The 21,496-nt window shown below is 33.7% G+C and overlaps 1 protein-coding gene across 4 annotated transcripts in view; it reads right to left on the reverse strand.

Moving 5' to 3' along the window:
• The window catches only part of TRAPPC13 (trafficking protein particle complex subunit 13), a 33,858-nt gene that overhangs the window by 3,828 nt on the left and 8,534 nt on the right, over positions 1 to 21,496 (reverse strand). For 2 of the 4 annotated variants that reach the window (XM_006074143.4, XM_006074142.4), the window contains exons 2-10: positions 20,087 to 20,155; positions 19,435 to 19,534; positions 17,715 to 17,799; positions 13,117 to 13,244; positions 10,235 to 10,307; positions 8,093 to 8,137; positions 4,544 to 4,561; positions 2,535 to 2,668; positions 1,114 to 1,312 (exon numbers count right to left, since the gene is read on the reverse strand). In XM_006074143.4, coding sequence (XP_006074205.1) covers positions 1,114 to 1,312; positions 2,535 to 2,668; positions 4,544 to 4,561; positions 8,093 to 8,137; positions 10,235 to 10,307; positions 13,117 to 13,244; positions 17,715 to 17,799; positions 19,435 to 19,534; positions 20,087 to 20,155 — 851 coding nt within the window. The remainder of the gene's footprint in view (positions 1 to 1,113; positions 1,313 to 2,534; positions 2,669 to 4,543; positions 4,562 to 8,092; positions 8,138 to 10,234; positions 10,308 to 13,116; positions 13,245 to 17,714; positions 17,800 to 19,434; positions 19,535 to 20,086; positions 20,156 to 21,496) is intronic. The other 2 variants (XM_006074145.4, XM_006074144.4) reach the window with 1 other exon arrangement.

A 21,496-nucleotide genomic window follows, 5' to 3' on the forward strand; every position in this document is an offset into this window, starting at 1 on the left:
TATACATCTATTATATCTATTATAAAAACCTTTCCATTTTAACAGTACTACAGTCCTACTGTTATCCATTCTAACTTCTTTTGCTGCTACTATTGAAAAATAGCACTAGAGACCCTGACTGTTTTTGTTATAATTACTCCATGTTTAGTAAAGTTGAAATGAGTCTCATAGGCAAATAGTAAAGCAATTTCAGGGGGTCTGATCTAAGGGGAAGCTGTTCCAAAGATACTTACTGTAGCTTATAGAAACATAACTCTGCATAGGTGAGGTTATTGCCTAAACAGGTAGAGGAAGACACTGAAATAAATGGAAGACACTGAAGAAGCAAATCATGTCTGTTCCACAAGATTCACTGATATGGACAGACAGTAGAATCAAAATGCCATGACAGCATGATAGCTAATGGCTATGTTTTAAACTAGGCCCAGTGGTAATCTCTTTTTTCAATTTTTACCTCAAATAATAAAAGTAAATTTTAGAACGTATCTCAGCAGGTAATATTCAGTATAAATAGAGGATTCTGTAGCATATTTTCACTAGCACAAGAAAAAGAAGGCTGGTCGCTATCCATACTCTCAGAGTAGAAATTAGATAAAGTATCCAACCAGTGTTTACAAGATAATTTGAGTGGGACTCACATGAGTTTCATTTTAAACATCTTTAAAAAAAGAATGAACTGAGTAGGTAAATACAGCATAAATCCAAGAGTTCCAAAACATTGCAAAAAGAAAGAGATAACTCTAATATAGTGGAAGTCAGATAACAATGAGCATGAAAAAAAAAAGAAAAAAAAAAGAACAATGAGCATGAATTACCATATGAGGAAACAACTGATATACAGTTATTTTAATTTGTTTGGTAAAGTAAAAAAGTTCTTTACATGGTAGAAAGCCATGTACGATGGATAAATTAACATCTGAACATTTCCTATTCATATCAATACCAATTTTCTACCTAGGTGTCAGTGAAATTATTTGTCTTTTATTCTCTGGTAATATTAATGCCTTTTATAGTGCTCTGGTTTTAGTGACAGACCTAGGGAAATTTAACTTGTTCTAACTATCTGAATCCCCAACATGCCAAAACCCCCTTCAGTGTTTTCTCTAGACTCACCATTCTTTGAAGTTGGCTGGTCTGTAATCTTCCCCTTTCACCTAGATTTGTTTTCCATACTATATCCAATTTTCCAATTACTGTTACTCCCTTAATGATGCCTGCTTTTTCTGCAAACTCCTTCTTGGGTTTTAGGCAGTATAAGTACTGGCGTGTATCCATTGGCTGCAAATATGCTCTTGACCCAAATGTAGTTACACTGAGGGGTGAAGACAGAGATGGAAAAAATTCTCTAGAATCTTTTAAAAGAAAAACCATGGCTGTGATGGTTCCTTTGGATAGGACCTGAATGATCTACCATCCAAACATCTAGAATACAACAGGTCAGTGGTTTCAATACAAATGAAAAGAACTTGAACTGAGAGGACTTGTTTTTCTTTAATTTTTTTCAGTTGATAGGAAAATCTTCAGATTCTTTATAATAGAATGCAATATATTATCTCAAGTATTGGACGTATATCAGTTAACTGAAAAAATGCAATAGAAATCAGAACCTTCAGTATCTTGTCCCTTTTCTCTAAAACTATGAACAAAAATAAAGAAACATACCCTAAACTAAGGAATCATTTTCAAATGAATAAAAGGATCAGGTAAAGAGGGGAAAAATATTGTTTTCCTCTGGGGGTATGAGAGGCTACACACTTTACTGTATTCTAACATAATAAAAGTAAAATTTCCATTCTTGATTAATAAAATCAGGTATTTCTCCAGCTATTACCTTCTTATATATATTAATGTTGATCTTACATTTATTTATTCTTTTTATAAATTACTCATAGATGTGTATTTCATTTTTGTAAAAAATTAAATCGTCTATTCCTATGCTCGCTCCTTTTGATGTTGAGGGAATACATCATCTTGAAACTTACTGTTCACTCTAACTTTTCCATCATTCCTTCCCATGTCTCAATTTTATCATTTGCAGGATAAAGGATGAAATGTTCCATATTTATCTGAGTTACTGTGAAAATTGAAAAAAGTGCTCTAGGTACAAATGGTGAAGATCTTATTTTTATGTGAAGGGAGAGCTGATGGACCATGAGAGAATTTAAGGGCAGTGAAATTATTTTAGAAGGTAAAGTCATGATGGCTATGTCATTACATTTGTCAAAACTCATAGAATGCACAACACAGAAAGTGAACACGAATGTAAACTGGATTTTAGTTAATAGTAAGTATCAATACTGATTCGCTGATTGTAAAAAATGCACCAAGTTAAAATGTAAACAGTATGGGGCCCTGTAAGTGGGGAGGGCACATGAGAACGCTGCACCTTCTGATAAATTTTTCTGTAAATTTAAAAATTCTCTTCTAAAATAAAGTCTATTAATTAAAAAAATCATAAATCACCCAAGAGTAACAATGATAGAAAAATTCATGTCTTTTAAAATAAAAACAAATAGTTCACAATTCATATTTACCGTTCTCCAGCTTGGTTGACTGAATTTAATTCTGCTACATTGTACATTATAGATGGCTCCAATGAAACTTTCTCCATAAACATAGGTGAGGTTGTAATATTCTGAATCTGGGCTTCAAGAAATACTTCATCAGTCTGAAAAAAAAAAATCCACCAAAGTATGATGGTGTTTAAAGTATTTACCTCAACAACAATATCTAATTTATTTGAAGAAAAAGCATTAACCATAAATGTGATTAGTTCATGCCTGCAAATCAAAGTTATCATAATTAATGCAAGAAAAGAAATCTTTATCCTAACATAATTAACAGGGGCAAAGTCAAGTGTTAGTCAACTGATAAGTTATCAAACAATGGATGGGGGATAACTATAATATTTTTTGAATTGACATCCAAAAATGTTTAACTGGAATTTCATTCACATATATCTTAAATTTTCTGGTAAGTTATTCAAATGTGAAAATGCAATCTAGGATAATGAATACACCTGTGCACTTAGCATTTCAGAAATGTGTTAAGATAATTAGGTCTTTGTTATACTATTTCAGCATAATTTAACTTAATTTTCATTATTATTTCAAATTAGTATAGTGAATAATCTATTTTATAATCTTATAGGATTTAACTTTATAAAGCAATTATTTTAGTGTTCATTAGTGATTTCCCAGTTTATTGTTAAGTGTATATTCAGGGCAAAAAAAAAAAAGTGAGTTATACTTGAAATCTTTGAGTTTTTAAATCAAAGAAAAGGTACTTTGTAGTCTTACTGACAGATACAGCAGTATTTCAGTCATGGGGTAATTTACATATGTACTTTACATAATTTTTAAAATTCCCTAATTATGCTAAACATTCTTTTATGCTATTTTGTTATTTTGGGGGGTATATAATCGCAGGATAACAGACAACTTGCCTCTTTTTTGATACAAACATATATAAAATGGTATACTAAGGATATTCTAGAATTACTTTATTCAAAAAGTTTCATAGTAATATATATACAGAAATAAAACAAAATAAACTATGACCAAAAAATGTTGGCACTTAGCTTTTTTAACACTAAATCCATAAAAATGGAAATTATTTGCAAAAATATAATGATGGAATTATAATTTAATGTATTATTATCTAAAACAAAACAGATTCTTTTGTCCTGGGTACATGTGCCCTAATAAAATAGAAATACAATGATTTATCAGTTTAAAAGAAAGTACACATTCAAAGGCATTTTGTTATTTTTTCTCAAAAAAACAAAAAGTAAATATATCCCATCAATCCATTGCTTAAAAAAAAATAACCATAGACCCACATTTCAAATTTAAAAATTCAATTTCTGCATAAGTTTAGAAGAGCTTAGATAAAATGAAAGGAAAAATAAGCAGCATAATGGAAAATTAAGTTAGTTTGAACAGTTAGTATAAAGTTACTTGACATTTAAAAAATTAAGAATTCAGTGCTAAGGCAGTTGTTTTTATTGTGTATATAATGTTATAAACAAATGTTGCTTATATTAAACAGAAATTTGAAAATATGATTTTAACCAACTTGGGAAAATTTAATTTTCTTCAGTTTATTGTTAAAGGGCCATCTTTACCTGACCCAGAATTAAGACTAAAACCACTGTGCATTTGAAGATTAATTTCAACTACACAGTTCATTCAAAGATGTGAAGGATCACAGGATATTTTATGTTAAGATGTTGAAAATTCGAAGGCTATTTAAACAAGGCTAACAAGGCCTCTTTTAAAAAATATCTACAGAAAACACACTAATATAAGAATGTAATTGTTTCAATATGACAATTTAGTCTTTGACGTATACTTTCTCATATAATAAAACAATCAATATAATATAAAAAGTACAAATTATATACATATTTTCAAAGTCACATAAGTATATTCACAACTAACTTTGTTTTTCCACTATGTTTTGTATGGAGAGATTAATTAGGCAAAGTCAAAAAGTGGTAAGTAAGAAAAGCATATAAATTTATAATAAAAAATCAAATTACCACAGAACTGAGGTCACTCTAATGGAAAAATAAAAAGAAAAATTAGAAAAATCAGATTAAATGTTAAAGGAAAAGAATAACTTTAAAATAAAATGCATTTCTGCATTTTTTAAATTTACTAAACAAGACAGCATTAGTAAAACAAGGACGTAAACAGAAAGTAACACAAAGAAATATGACAAATCATTTTTCTAAAAAGGTGAAACTGCTAAGGTTAAATGAATAGAAAGAACACTGCAGGTGAACACTTAAACAGGAGCAAATACTCAAGGGCGTATTTTGGGGGAGAGAGGCAAATCCCATGCCTTTATAATTCTTTAAATTCTTACCACTTTGTAATTCTTCATAGATTACTTAGGATGGGTATACAAATATCTGCCACATTCAGGACAGATACTGTATAGCTTCTTCTAAATTTATCTAATAATGGGATCTTACACTTCAGGGAATGCTGAACTAGACCACTCCAAACAATTGAGAGTGAACAGATTTCATAGTTCGTCGTCTTTTCATATATATATATATATATATATATATAGCTAAAGTTGGAGAAGGCAATGGCACCCCATTCCAGTACTCTTGCCTGGAAAATCCCATGGACGGAGGAGCCTGGTAGGCTGCAGTCCATGGGGTCGCTAAGAGTCGGACACGACTGAGCGACTTCACATTCACTTTTCACTTTCACGCATTGGAGAAGGAAATGGCAACCCACTCCGGTGTTCTTGCCTGGAGAATCCCAGGCACGGGGGAGCCTGGTGGGCTGTCGTCTATGGGGTCGCACAGAGTCGGACACGACTGAAGCGACTTAGCAGCAGCAGCAGCAGCTAAAGTTGCTTATCTCCCACAGGCCATCTCAAATGTCAGCTCTTTCATCAAACATCAAGCTGGAAATCATTTTTCACCTATGTTCCCAGAGTATAAGTACACTTCATGATCAGGGTAGGTGGGGGTGCTTACACTGTGATATCAAGTCATATCAAGTGCTAAGTCACTTCAGTCATTTCCGACTCTTTGTGACCCCATGGATTGTAGCCCAACAGGCTCCTCTGTCCATGAGATTTTCCAGGCAAGAATACTGGAATGGGTTGCCATTTCCTTCTGCAGGGGATCTTCCCCGCCCAGGTGATTGAACCTGGGCCTCCCACACTGCAGGCAAACTCTACCGCCTGAGCCACCAGGGAAGGACTGTTATGTCTCCTCCACTAAATCTAAGTGCTATGAGGATAGGGAAGATGTTCAGTTTATATTTATTTCTCTTCAGTACCTGGCATAGAGCACTGTACTCAGCAGGTAACCAAAGGTTTGAAGCGTAGCTTCTTATATCATTTTTTTCCCCTAGCAAAGCTTTCTTAAACTTGTTTTCCTTTTGGTGATTCATATAGTATTTTTAGATGCAGCATAAAAAAACATGTTTGCGACAAATGTGGGGCTAACAATAGTTGTCAGGTAAGGTCTGTGGAATAGTGTAATAAACTATTGAAACTAGTATGCTTAACTAACTCCCAAATTTCCTAGTTGGGGTTAAAAGAATCTGCTTTATGCCACAGGCAGGACAGTATTAGTTTGCCTAATAGGTAATACCTAATGTATTAGAAAGATCCTAAATGCTATTTGCTCACTCCTCATTTTTAAAGAAATGTCACTTTCAAAATTCAGAATTTTATGAAAATTTTTTAGCTGAAGTTTGTTGGCAAAGTCTACATTAAAGATCATGTCTATATGTAATGTTAATTGAAAAAGCAAAATTGTTACTATGATTATAAGAACAGAATATTATATATAAATGAGTAAAATCTGAAAGAGAAAACTGGTTAATGAAGAACCAATTACTTTTTGCTGTGGTAAACTTGTGGGTTTCTTCCTTTATTCTTGGGGAGTATGTTACTTTTATGTTATTTATGGAATTATTAGCAATTAAAAAAAATTTGCAATTCACCCTTAATATTGGTGTGATGAAACTACTTGACAAGTACCCTCATGTACCACCATATTTCAACAAAGAAAACTTAAAATAGTTTAGTATGTGCTTTCCTAGGAGTCAATAACAGGAAAAAAAAGACCCACCTACATATTTGTTTTTAATTTTCCAAACTATTTTTTCTAATAGAATAGTTACCAATCTCCCCTCATACTATGAATGAAAGCTTTTCCAGCAAAATAATAAATTAAGACTATTTAAGTACATATATTGCTAATAACAAAAAAAGGTAAAACAAATATGTATTATCCCAATTCTCCTATCCCTCCCCACAAAGAAACATCAACTCTTTAAACATCTAATAATCTCCTTGATGAGACTGAATCCTGCCATCAAATAGTGATATATATATTCTTCACTACATACTCAACGTTCCACTTGCAGCTCTGCTTGGAACGCCTTCGCTGCTCCGACACCACATTTCCAGTACCTATTCCTTCTGGACTCGGAGGCAGTTCTCTTTCTTTACCGTGAAGCTTTCTTAGACTAGTCCAGAATCTCATTCCCAGAGTTCCTGTAGCACATTTTTTTGTACCAGTCTCTCTAGTCTCACTATATACTATACTAGTAACTTTTTTATTTTATGCACTTTTTTCTTTTCTCCTGAGAGGTTTTTACTTCAGAGTTAGGTTCCTTATCTTAGATGTTTTGGTATGCCCAGTTGTAGCACAGACTTTATACTGAATAAAAACTCTGAGATGCTGATGGTAAAAATAATATTATCAAATTTGACAGGTGACTACAAATTTCTTATCACCTGGTTTTTAAGTAACAGACATAATTTGCATTTCAAAATGCTGATCTGATCTGATCTGATATTTGAATATCTCTGAGTTTATCATTATGATCTGAAACACATGATTTTTCGGGAGTAAGAGGCCCATTAGGAAATCTGTTTTTTCTGGAATTCTAGATACCAGGATAAAATAGAATTTTGTAAAATAAATTCAAGCAATAAAACCTTTTCCTTATAACAAATTGTATTCTATATCTTTTGTTAGAACAGAAGATAATCTTCTATTCTAAAAGTTACTCCTTTCTATATTTTTGCCAAATTTGTTTCTCCTAAGGAGAAATTCAAATCATTCACTAAACTTAGCAATCTCACACTGACTTTTCAGGACAAAGAATTTAATGTATTGAGTTCTACTTAATATTTTTCTATATAAATATTAAATATTTTTTGCAGATTTAGATCTACTACTTCAATTTTTACAATATCACAACCACATTTATAAATATTTAACAGATTGCTAATATTTTTAGACAGGAACAACAACTATTAAATGGAAGCATAGGGTCATCATTTAATGAAAGGAAGTGAAAGTCTCAAAGTTAATGAGAATAAAAATCAAGGCATATTGATTCCATGTAAATTGAAAACAGCAGATTAAAAGAGATCTGCAGTGAAATTAATCACTTGTGATTTAACTTTATGCTCATTTTTCACAAGTAATTTGTAGTCATATCAGCAATTTACTCTGATATGAAAAGAAATATAATAAATGAGAATTTTAGTCAGATAAGATCTTAATGTTGAACATGAAATCCCATTAGGCGCTCACACTTACCTCTGCATTGTAAAATTTGGTTTTCACATCCAATGGTTTGAGAACCTAGTTGAATAAAGCATACCAATCAAAGAAGATTATTATCATTTGGCCATTTATTTATTTATTTTTAATTAAATTTATTTATTTTAATTGGAGGTTAATTACTTTACAATATTGTATTGGTTTTGCCATACATCAACATGAATCTGCCACGGGTGTACACGTGCTCCCCATCCTGAACCCCCCTCCCACCTCCCTCCCTGTACCATCCCTCTGGGTCATCCCAGTGCACCAGCCCCAAGCATCCTGTATCCTGCATCGAACCTGGACTGGCGATTTGTTTCTTATATGATATTATACATGTTTCAATGCCATTATTCCAAATCATCCCACCCTCTCCCTCTCCCACAGAGTCCAAAAGACTATTCTATACATCTGTGTCTTTTTTGCTGTCTCGCATACAGGGTTATCATTACCATCTTTCTAAATTCCATATATAAGTGTTAGTATACTGTATTGGTGTTTTTCTTTCTGGTTTACTAAAGACAATCTCTTTAACAAGTGGTGCTGGGAAAACTGGTCAACCACTTGCAAAAGAATGGAACTAGAACACTTTCTAACACCATACACAAAAATAAACTCGAAATGGATTAAAGATCTAAACTTAAGACCGGAAACTATAAAACTCCTAGAGAACATAGGCAAAACACTCTCCGACATAAATCACAGCAGGATCCTCTATGACCCACCACCCAGAATATTGGAAATAAAAGCAAAAATAAACAAATGGGACCTAATTAAAATTAAAAGCTTCTGCACAACAAAGGAAACTATAAGCAAGGTGAAAAGACAGCCTTCAGAATGGGAGAAAATAGTAGCAAATGAAGCAACTGACAAACAACTAATCTCAAAAATATACAAGCAACTCCTGCAGCTCAATTCCAGAAAAATAAATGACCCAATCAAAAAATGGGCCAAAGAACTAAACAGACAGTTCTCCAAAGAAGACATACAGATGGCTAACAAACACATGAAAAGATGCTCAACATCACTCATTATCAGAGAAATGCAAATCAAAACCACAATGAGGTACCATTTCACACCAGTCAGAATGGCTGCGATCCAAAAGTCTACAAGCAATAAATGCTGGAGAGGGTGTGGAGAAAAGGGAACCCTCTTACACTGCTGGTTGGCCATTTGTTTATTTTTTTTAAATCTTGGGTTTATGCTTGTCAAAGGCATTTTCCAATTTTAATTGTAATAGACTTTTCAAATGGATATGCAATATTCTTGTAAAAACAAAAACAAACAAAAACAATACCGAAGGCATTTTAAAAAAAGCTACCATAATTTCTTGACTGGGTGACAATTACATGAGTTATATGGATTTACACTTCACAGTATTTTGCTAAACTGAACACATATGTTTGTGTATTCTTCTCTATATATATTTATCACAAAGTATATTTATCAAAATAAGCAATCAAACCTTTTATTTTCTTTTAAAAGGCATGCAAAATCTTAAACAGATGAGTGATAACAAAAGCAATAACAACAAAGCAATAGCAATTTTTTTCTTCCCATCGATAGTACTTTTTCTTCAACGTACAGAGGAGTGAAAAATATATATAGTGTCATATCTAGATCTACATAACTCTCATTTCCCTATCCATACACACAGATGCGTTAAAACAGTGGTTTTAAATTATTCTTTGATTATGGACTTTGAAAACTGTGTATTAATAAAAACTTCTAACTGCAATTTCAGTGACTCATGATTTCTCTGAAGGAAGCTTGGTCCACTTAACTCAAATCAATAATCCTTCATTTAAATATTTCTTTAGAAATCTGATATTATTGACACTTATTTTGTCTGGACTTTATAGTCATTTTATCCATCTTCTGGATTCTTGCATGTTTTGTCAAGGCATGAAAACCAAACAATTTTTTTTTTAAATAAAAACATTATACTGCCAATGATAATTTCTGTTTTTATTTAACTTAGTCTGACTTTAGATTGCTAGTAACATGACAAATTCAAAAACATTAGGGTATTTGCTTTATTTGGAGTCTGTTTTTATTGCAGATAAATAGCTGTAATTTCCTGGGGGCTGAGGGGGAAGGCACCTAAACACAATTTCCCACCATCAGATTTAATACCTGAAACTTGAAGAATTTTCTAAAATACATTTTTTCTCCACCCTGAGTCGTGTAACTCACTGCACACACCAAGCTGAAACAGAAAGATGTCTTAATAATTTCTGAATCATTTTCAATTTTGTTTTTTAATACTTAATCTACATTTCAACTCTATCAACAAATTTGAAAAATATACCAATGATGTGAAAGTGTAGTCAAATGAGGCTAGAGCAGGAAAAAAAGTTTCAGTAGATATAGATATATTTCCATGAACAAGAAAGCTATGATTAGTAAAATAAGATATACCATTTTTAAAGATGGAAGTCAGAAACTTTTTCTTCAAAAAGTGAAGCATGATCCAAAATAAATACCAGGATAACTAAACAGTTGAATATTAAAAATAAGTTCACATAAAGTAGAAGAAAATACAAATTTAAAAAAAAAATTCCAAGATGAGAAAAGGCTTTTTAATAAATCCAATGGAAAGGATGACCTCTACAAATTTACAAACTGGATAAATCAAAGACACTAAAACAAAATTTAAAAAAGGACAACATATTGGGATAAAAGGCTTCTAACAATATCAACCTTTGTAGGCATAACATTAGTATCTCACTCAAAATAGGAGAAAAGAATATATATATAAATCACAGTACCATGATATACTAACAAAAATGTGAAAATGTTCACCCTTACAAGTAGTCGAAGAAACAAATTACAAATTACAATAATGAGTTAAGATTTTTCCCCATCTTAGGATCTGGCAAAAATTCTTTCCAAGAAATAACACGGTTGTTGAGGGTTTAGAGAAACGGACTCTCTTTATACTGCTACTGGTTATAAAAATTGAGAAAACAATCCTTCAGGAAAGGAGTCTTAAAAATGCTTACATGCTTCTACAGTAAACCCATTTCAAGTGATCCATCACAGGAGATATTAAGGTGTTCATCACTGTGTTATTTATAACTGAACAAGCGGAAAGTTTAACATCAGAGTAAACAAATTACAGTACACGGTCCAAGCGTGTAGATAAAATCATTTTAAGAATTTTTTCAAAGAATACTGACTCAAGTGGGAAACTGTTCTTGGTGCATTAAAAAAGATAAAACCATGGGGTAATTTTATCAAAATTTTATAAAATATTATTTATTTATATGTATCTGTTATATATACACATAAAAAGACTGAAGTATACCAATATCTTAATAGTGGTTATGCTAGGAGGTGACATTATAGGTAATTTAATTTCTTTTTTATATTTGTACCTGGTACTAAACCAGGTGCTAGGGATTTAGAGTTGATCAAAACTCAACACCTGCTCTCCTAGTACTCACGGTTGGAAACAAAGTACAGATTTTGAAGCTAGATTTGAGCTCCATGCCATTATTTACTAGCTATTTAATTCTACAAAAGTCTCATTTTCTGTAAAATGGGGATTTTACACATTTATTATCATTTCAATAAACTCAATTTCAACAAATGTTGACCACTATTTCTCTGCTAAATTCTGAGGATACAGACAACTTTGTGGAATTCATACTTTAATGGGAACAGCAGGCACTCAGTGAACAATTTCAAGTACAAAAGACATAGAAAAATATTTGAAGAAGTAAAATTAAACTAAACAAAATGACACAGGCATTCCTTTATAAGAGAAGAATACATTTCAAGTTGTGGAGGAATTCAGAGGTAAAACAGTCCAATATAACCGCAGTGTAAAGTGGGAGCGAAGTATGATGAAAGGTGGAACTAGAGTATTTGGTAAGGATTAGGTATGGAGAGCTCTGCAAAACCTATATAAAGTCAGAATTTCCTAAGGGTAATGGGAGATCACTGAAGTGTTAGGTGACTTATTCAAGATCACATAGTTAAATAAATGATTGAGCTAACATCTGAATTCCAGAAAATCTGACACCAAAGCTTATACCAACCACAGAATATGTATTAGTGTTAGTTGCTCAGTCATGTCTAACTTTATGGGATCCCATGGATTGTCTCCTCTGCTCATGGGATTCTCCAGGCAAGCAAACTGGAGTAGTCACTCTCTTCTCCAGAGGACCTTTCAGACCCAGGAATCAAACGTGGGTCTCCTGCATTGCAGGCAGACTCTTTACAGTCTGAGCCATCAAGGAAGCCCAAAATATACATTAAAAAGTGCCTAAACAGAACTTGTTACTAAAATGAATTAAATGATAGATAATATTATATGTACTTCTTTAAGACAACAAAGAGAAACAGAAATGGTGATGTAAGAAGAGATGAAGAGAGGCTACTGAGAGATAATTAACAAGAATAGGACTTTGAGAATCAACTATATGTGGGAGTGGTAAGGCAGATAGAGAAATCTAAAATTACTTTAGGTAGCTCTGAAATGTTCATTTTTGCCTCTCAGACAAAGAAAAACAGAGCATTCACATTCCAATACCTACACAGGCCAGGGATACAGAATTTGACATTTCTTTTTCCTCTCATAGTTTGTTTTATTTTGGTTCTCTACTTTTGAACTCTCAGGATAGAGTGTATTTATATAGTTAAACCCAGAACTGAAAAGCTGTGAATTTAAAAATAAATGTTAACATCAGTTGTTAGCATTTCAAAAGAATAAACATACTCTACAAGTATTTTTAGAGTACCACCTGGGTTTTAAAGGTTTGCAGCATGGATTTTTATTTTTCAGTCAGACTACAGATGCAAAAATAAAACTAGAGATAAATGAACATTTTTTTTCCCCTTACACAATAAACATTTTGTTTAAAGTCTGTTTCTGGCAAACATGTAAACATGGCACATAAAACTCCTGAAGAAATTTTCCAGGCTTGATAATAAGTGGAAATAAAGCAAAAATTTCAGATAAAGGCTTTTATACGTAAAAGCCTTTGAGATGCAGTAAAATTAATTCTTACATGTGTGTTCCAATTTCCTTTACTTCATGGTGTATGACATCATCAATACAACAATCGGGTTTAAGTTCAGCCACTGCAGCGTTAGAGGCTGAAAGATTCAAACGCTGAGAACTTGTCTGAAGATCAGCCTTGAAAGAAAGAGAGAATAAAATACAAGTGAACGTGGTTACCTACAGGCTGTGGGTGAGTATGGGTAGAAGGAATAGGGGAACAGAAGCAAGGCAGTAGGAAGGAGCAAGGAAAGGAGAGTGACACTTCTCTGTACACATCTCTCTGTAGAGATGTCACATTTCTCTGATGCTTAGAAAAGAGTAATGGTTCATACAAACACACACCTGAAAATAAATAAATCAGCCCTGAAGTAGGGGGAATCCAAAATGGAATTCATACAGCATCAAATGAACCTAACTCTACTGCAAATGAACACAACCATACCAAGGGGAAAGGAAAAGTAAGAACCAATTTAAGTTTGGCAAACAAAAGCTAAAAACAAAAAGAATGGCATACAAATGTTTTACTCTTGAACATCTGCTTTTTGGCAAGGGTACAGATTAGCATTTTAAAACTTCTATGTATATATCAGGTTTAAACAAAAAATATATACATTATGGGTAGCAAGAGACAGGTTTCAGACCTTTGGAGACAAAAATGTACAAATAAGAAAAGTGATAAGGCTACAATGAAACCTTTGGTACTGGACTGGAATTTGGGGCATCCATATGAACCTATGGTTTAAAATTTATATATATACAGGTGAATATTATAGAAACATATACAGATGTGTACACATGTGTTAGTATATAGCACTAAAAGGTAAACAATCATTCAGCACAACATTAGAAGTCAGAAACCAACTGATTTGCAGAAGTAGAGATCAACATTAAAGTCATCAACTAAGAAAGAACCAGTTTCTCTAACTTAGCAACCTGCCCCCACTAAGTTACTTTCTACCACATTCCCTGCTAATTTCTTTTGTAACATTTATTAACCCTAACCTTATGATTTTTTGCCTACCTGTTTCTTTCCATCTCCCCTACCAAAAATGTAAGGTCTATTGAGAAGGCAATGGCATCCCACTCCAGTACTCTTGCCTGGAGAATCCCATGGATGGAGGAGCCTGGTAGGCTGCAGTCCATGGGGTCGCTAAGAGTCGGAGACGACTGAGCGACTTCACTTTCACTTTTTACTTTCATGCATCGGAGAAGGAAATGGCAACCCACTCCAGTGTTCTTTCCTGGAGAATCCCAGGGACGGGGGAGCCTGATGGGCTGCCGTCTATGGGGTCGCACAGAGTCGGACACGACTGAAGCGACTTAGCAGCAGCAGCAGCATTGAGGTAGGAACCTCTTGTTTTCTCTTCTTCACCGCTATAACACGGTGCCTGGCACACAGTAAGTAATTAATAAAGGTTTGTCAAATAATGAAATTATGATAAAACTTCAAGGCAAGTGTCAAGAAAAATACAGATAAAGCAAAGATCACGTTAAGTCACAGGGAGTGGAAGCGGTTTTACCTGTAAGAGCTAAGACTTTTAAAAAGATTTTGTTTAAAAAAATTCAGACTTTAGCAGTAAATTCTAACCTAACATTCTTAATGCAGGCACTTCAAAGTGGATATTTATTAGTGCCCTCTCTTTTGTTATTATATTCAGTTACTAAACAGTAGTAGTAGCTCACATTTATTGGGCCCCTACCATGTGCAAGGCCCTATTCTAAGCACATTACTCATTTGACGCCTGCTACAAGCTTCAACAGTACGGGAACTGAGACCTTTCAGATGTACAAGCTGGATTTAGAAATGGCAGAGGAAACAGAGATCAAATTGCCAACATCTGTTGGACATAGAAAAAGCAAGGGAATTCCAGAAAAATATTTACTAAGGCTTCACTGACTACACTAAAGCCTTTGACCGTGTGGATCACAACAAACTGTGGAAAATTCTTAAAGAAATGGGAATACCAGACCACCTGATCTGCCTCTTGAGAAATCTGTATGCATGTCAAGAAGCATAAGTTAGAACCAGACATGGAACAACAGATTGGTTCAAAATTGGGAAAGGAGTACATCAAGGGTGTATATTGTCACCCTGTTTATTTAACTTATATGCAGAGTACATCATGTGAAATGCCAGGCTAGAGCAATCACAAGCTGGAATCAAGATTACTGTGAGAAACATCAACAACATGAGATATGCAGATGATACCACCCTAACGGAAGAAAGTGAAGAGAAACTAAAGAGCCTCTTGTTTAAGGTGAAAGAAGAGAGTGAAAAAGCTGGCTTAAAAATCAACATTCTAAAAACTAAGATCATGGCATCTGGTCCCATTACTTCATGGCAAATAGATGGGGAAAAGGGGAAAAAGTTGCAGATTTTATTTTCTTGGGCTCCAAAATCACTGCAGATGGTGACTGTAGCCATGGAATTAAAAAGATACTTACTTCTTGGAAGAAAAGCTATGACAAACCTAGACCGAGTATTAAAAAAGCAGAGACATCACTTTGTCAACAAAGGTCTGTACAATCAAAGCTATGGTTTTTCTAGTAGTCATGTACAGATGTGAGAGTTGGCCCACGAAGAAGGCTGAATGCAGAAGAATTGATGCTTTCAAGCTGTGGTACTGGAGAAACTTTAGAGTCCCTTGGACAGCAAGATCAAACCAATCAATCCTTAAGGAAATGAACCCTGAATATTCATTTTGGAAGAACTGATGGGTGAAGCTGAAGCGCCAACACTTTGGCCTGATGCAAAGAGCTGACTCACTAGAAAAGACCCTGATGCTGGGAAAGATCGTGGGCAGGAGGAGAAGGTGGCAACAGAGAATGAGATGTTTGGATCCCATCACTGAATCAACGGACACAAGTTTGAGCAAATTCCAAGAGGTAGTGAAGGACACGGAAGTCTGGCATCCTTCAGTCCACGGGTCGCAAATAGTGGGACACGACTTAGTGACTGAATAAATCCTGAAGAAGGTAATTGTACCATCCCTGTTTTACATACAACTGAGAGAACACAGAAAGAACAACTCCCCGTAGGTTATACAACTAATAAGCAACGAAACTAAAATTCAGAATTCTTTAACATTTTAGACATTAGAGAAGGAGGAGGGGAAGAAAAGAAAACAGTCAAACCCATGGGCTTTCTGTCCAGTTTGTTTCCCTATATTATCTGTTAAACATGAATCATAACTACAGTATGTATTATATATATAGCTAAACACTTATACCTTTTTCCTTTTTCATGTTATAACTGCTGCACTTAACATTTACTTCCTAATTACCACCAGGACTTTTCCAAGAATTGGAGATAAAGCAGTGAACAAAAGAGACCAAAATCTCTGTTCCTATGGAATTTAAATGTTTTGGGAAGATAATACAGAGTAAAGGAGGAATGGATGGCTGGCTTGAGGAAGGGGAATACAATTACAGGGTAGGTTTCATGCTCCAAATTGGTTTTTGGATGAACAGGATTTAAAAAGGGATGTCTTCTCTTCTTCACCACTGTAACACAGAGCCTGGCACAGAGTAGGCAATTAATAAATATCAAATAATGAAATCAATGAAATTATGATAAAACTTCAAAGCAAATGTCAAGAAAAATACAGAGAAAGCAAAGATCACATTAAGTCATGGGGAGTGGCAGTGGTTTTGTCTGTAAGAACTAAAAGTTTTAAAAAGATTTTATTTAAAAAAGAAATCAGTTAACAAGCTTTCTGCAGTAAATTCTAACCTAATATTTCTTAATGCAAAGACTTCAAAGTGGGATATTTATTAGTATTGTCTCATTTGTTATTATAAATGCCACGTGAATACAGATTTGACAATGAATTTTTTTCTTTTTCAAGCTCTTTTTCTTTGTGAATATATCCAAGGTGTTTAACTGAGCTAGCATATTCTATCTGAGCTAGCATATTCTTTCTCTTGATTCTCAAAACTGTAAGAATCTTCTAACTGGCTTATTTCCTACAAACCATCCCATACAATGCTTTCATGTTAGCCTTCCAACACAAACCTCTGCTCAAAAGTCTCCACTGATTGCACACTGTCTTAAAATAACCTCAGCCTTAGTCTGGCTTTCAAGATGCTCACTTACTGTGTGATTACTACCTATCTGTACAACCTTACTTGCTTTTACTAAGTGAATTCTGTTCACTGCTACAAGAACACATTACATATTCCTATGTTCCTGCTTCCAATCGCCACACCCCTCTTTCGTCTTTCCTTCTAAACCCTGCCATTCTTTCAAGACCTTCCTGTGTTCCCTCTCCTTCAACAACCCTTCCTGAGTGATGCAATCCCCAGTGATGATCCCTCCTCTGAAATTCAACCTTTATTATGTTAATCATAAATCATTAACAGAAATTTAAATGCTCTTTACCTTTGGTATATTTTCTCATCCAAGCTATCACAAACTTTGAGGATAAGGAACAATGATTCTATGCAAAGCATATCTTATAACTTAGGGTGTTCAATTAATACTTGCTAATAATAACAATTAAAAAGTCAGTATCGAACATGTATTTTAATGAAGTCTCAAACATTAAGAATAGAAATTAAAAAGTAAAAAAAAAAAAAATTATCCCCAAAAAGAATGCCACTTACTTTAACCAATATATCTTTTACAACTTGATTGCTATCATTATGGACGCTGATATAACTGGAAAAGGTCTCTCCCAAAAATATATTCCTGTGAAATAAAATAAATTTTTAGACAGAAATCCATTCAAGTTTTATCACAAATATTCTATTTATGCACCATTGAGAATATCAAATAGAGAAGTTACTAAAGGATAGTAATCCCTTCATGGATTACAGCCTTGTCATGGCAGAGTGGCTTCCGTAACTCAGGTGAAATACTATTTCAATATTTCTTTGTTTACACTAGGCTGCTCATTCATTATCTAGTGCAATTCAAAATACAGATTTAATCTATAAAGCATGCTATGTAACTTGACCCTCAACTACTGCCAAAACTAACAGCCCTCCTAAAAATAAGTCATTGAAATCAGATCCACGTTAAAAGTCTTAAGATTTGTTAATAAGGAGGCTACAAAAGGCAATATTTGAAATAACTTATGCCCTGAATCTAGAAGGGATCAAGTTATTGATCTCAGAGTATTTGTACCAATTTATTTTATTTTTCTAACTTATTCTAATCAAAATGACTAGTGGCATTACTTTATAAGTAGTGGCTCAGTCATGTCCTACTCTTTGCGACCCCATGGCCTACACAGTCCATGGAATTCTCCAGGCCAAAATACTGGAGTGGGTAGTCGTTCCCTTCTCCAGGGGATCTTTCCAATCCAGGGATCAAACCCAGGTCTCCAGCATTGTAGGTGGATTCTTTACCAGCTGAGCCACCAGGGAAGCCCAAGAGTACTGGAGTGGATAGCCTATCCTTTCTCAGCGGATCTTCCCGACCCAGGAATTGAACAGGGGTCTCCTGCATTGCAGGCAGATTCTTCACCAGCTGAGCTACCAGGGAAGCCTAGTATATATTATATATAATGCATATTAACATATAAATGTATGTAGGTTTATATAAAAATATTTTAATATGAACATTTTTTACATGAATATATTTGTAAGCTCTCAAGACACTAATCAATGACCACATTCTATAAACCTTTAAAAATTATCTTGATTGCAAACAGAGTGGGACCAGGGGCTTTTACCTCAGTAATAATCTAGAATAAGAGAATAACTAGGAGCAAGACAGGAATAAAACATTTAGAGTTCCTACTAAGCTGACAAGTCCAATAACTTATGATGGTAAAGGGCTGTGAAGGTGAAGAAAAGAGCTGATTCTGAAGACACTGAGACTGAATCCTTTAAAATAAAGGAATACACAGGCATTTAAAAAGATCTATAGGCTTGTCTGCTGGCTCAGTTGGTAAAGAATCTGCCTGCAATGTAGGAGATGCAGGCTTGATCCCTGGGTAGGGAAGATATCCTGGAGAAGGAAATGGCAACCCACTCCAATATTTTGCATGGAAAATCCCATGGATAGAGGAGCCTGGAACCACAGTCCATGGGGTCACAAAGAATTAGACATGACTTAGCAACTAAACCACAACCACCAAAGAAGAAAGTTAAAATTCTACCACCCTAGGAACCACTATTAACACTTTGGTATGCATTTATTTAAAAAAAACAAAAAAAAAAAAAACCAGAATCAAATAGTACAATTTCTGTTGTTTTTTTTTCCAACCACTTAAATGTATCATGAGCATTTTTCCATCCTATAGTCATCTTTTGAAAACATGATTTGTAATGGCTTCAGAGTGCTATTGTGTTTCAAACGTGAGCATACGATTCTTACCCAAAATTCTGTGGTAAGGTCAACATTTCTCCCAACATTAAAATTTCTGCACCATTTACAGTTGAAGGATCATCTCTCATAAGTTGGTTAAAGAGATCTCCTGTAGAAAGAGAAAAACATCAAATTCTAACATTGATCTTGTAAATAACTTTTATTTATGTGAAGAAAGTTTTGAGAGATATTAAAAAAAAATAATGTCACAACAAAAATTATATTTAAAAAAATCTAATTTCTAATCTTCATTACAACAATGCACACCAAAAAACTCTGTTTCTACAGAAAATGAACACTTTAGGGACGAAGGAAAATGTAGGTCATGAGATATAAAATATAGAAGCTCCAATAATTTTTAATAAAGGGAATGCTAACATACATTGATGGAACATGTGAGGATAAACAAAATTTTAAAAGTATTATTACAAGGAATGTGTTTTTACTAAAACTAAAAGTCTCTGTTGCCATGGGATATCAATAGTATCTTGATTTATAGATTATGAGTGAGACTTACTGCCCAGATGGCCACATTTACATGTACAAAAACAAGCAATGAAGGATACAGCAAAGAGTTAGTGTAAGATTGGCAAGGCTAGGCTTATCCCCAAGGTAATACAACTCTTGCCTAGGTACAAGAAGAATAAAGCATGTGTCATACCAGGTAAGTCTTTCTCTTCACATGTTACTGGAATATTGGTGAATAAAGTAGGTTTGGTCAACCGCATTACTGTCAATTAGAAAAGTAGGGAAAAAAAGAAAGAAGATATTAATATTTTATGCCAGTGTTCCCAAGTTGAATGTATGAGGTTAATCAATTTTATACTACAGTAAAATATAATCTAAATACGACCTAAACTTAGTATAATATTAAGTATTTCCCAAGATTACTATACAGCAATAATTTACTAAAAATGTTAATATGTAACAATAAGAATTTAATATATGACAAAGAGAACAATTTTGCTTTTACTTACAATCCAAGGAATTATAAAAATCATATGCAAATGTAATATGTCTCATTATACAAAAAGTAGAAAATAAAAGAATTTGAAAACTTAAGGTATAGTAGGAGAATAGACTTTAACAAGATCCTGAGTAACTTCACTGTAAACAATACCAACAAATTATTATTAACCAATATTAGTCTGACAGGGAAAAATGTTAGGATGCGCTATTTTGAATATCAAACAATGCTTTTATGCAAAAAGGATTTTTGTAAACTTTATCCATGTGTTATAATCATGGATCACTGAAGTTCAGTAAGTAGCCCTTTAAGTAATATTAATTCTCTGTAAACATTATGAAAGTACCAGTAAATGTGTAGGTTTATAGAATTCCAACCAAAACTAGTATTTGTTCGTGGAAAATGACAAAATGTATCTAAAGTTTATCTAGAAAAACAAAAATAAGCTATAGAAATTCATAGGAAACAATGAGAAAAAACTGGACATAACAGACAGCAAAACATGCAAGTCAATAATCAACTAATAGGCTTATTAATATAAGACCATACAGATATGTTAGAGAATTTTAAGAAGCCAAACCAATCAACACTATGAGGTATTAGGAAACTGGCTCACTATCTGGGAAAATGAAATTTAGTTTACCTTTCAAATATCAAATACTGTATGTATCAAATAATAGACAAAAATTAAGTAATAGAGAACCAGAAAAAGTGAAAATTTATTACATCTAATCTAGCAAGGATAGGACGTTCTAATTAAAAAATCTTTTTCAATTATTTCCAAAGATTGACTTTTCACCACATCAAAATAAAGACAAACATATAGAAGTAAAAATCATACAAACTCTATTACAGAAAATGAATCCTAGAACTTTTATTAAAATGTTCATTCGAATCTAAAACCCAAAACTCTACTGACGTAGGAGCTTCCCTGGTGGCTCAGTGGTCAAGAATTCACGTGCCAATGCAGGAAACATCGGTTCAACCCCTGATCTGGGAAGATCCCATATTCCACGGAGCAACTAAGCCTATGTGCCACAGCCATTGAGCCTGTGCTCTACAGAACTGAAGCCGCCACTACTGAAGCCTCTGCGCGCCTCTCTC

This window comes from Bubalus bubalis, chromosome 19 (genome assembly GCF_019923935.1).
Source record: "Bubalus bubalis isolate 160015118507 breed Murrah chromosome 19, NDDB_SH_1, whole genome shotgun sequence".
NCBI lineage: Eukaryota > Metazoa > Chordata > Mammalia > Artiodactyla > Bovidae > Bubalus > Bubalus bubalis.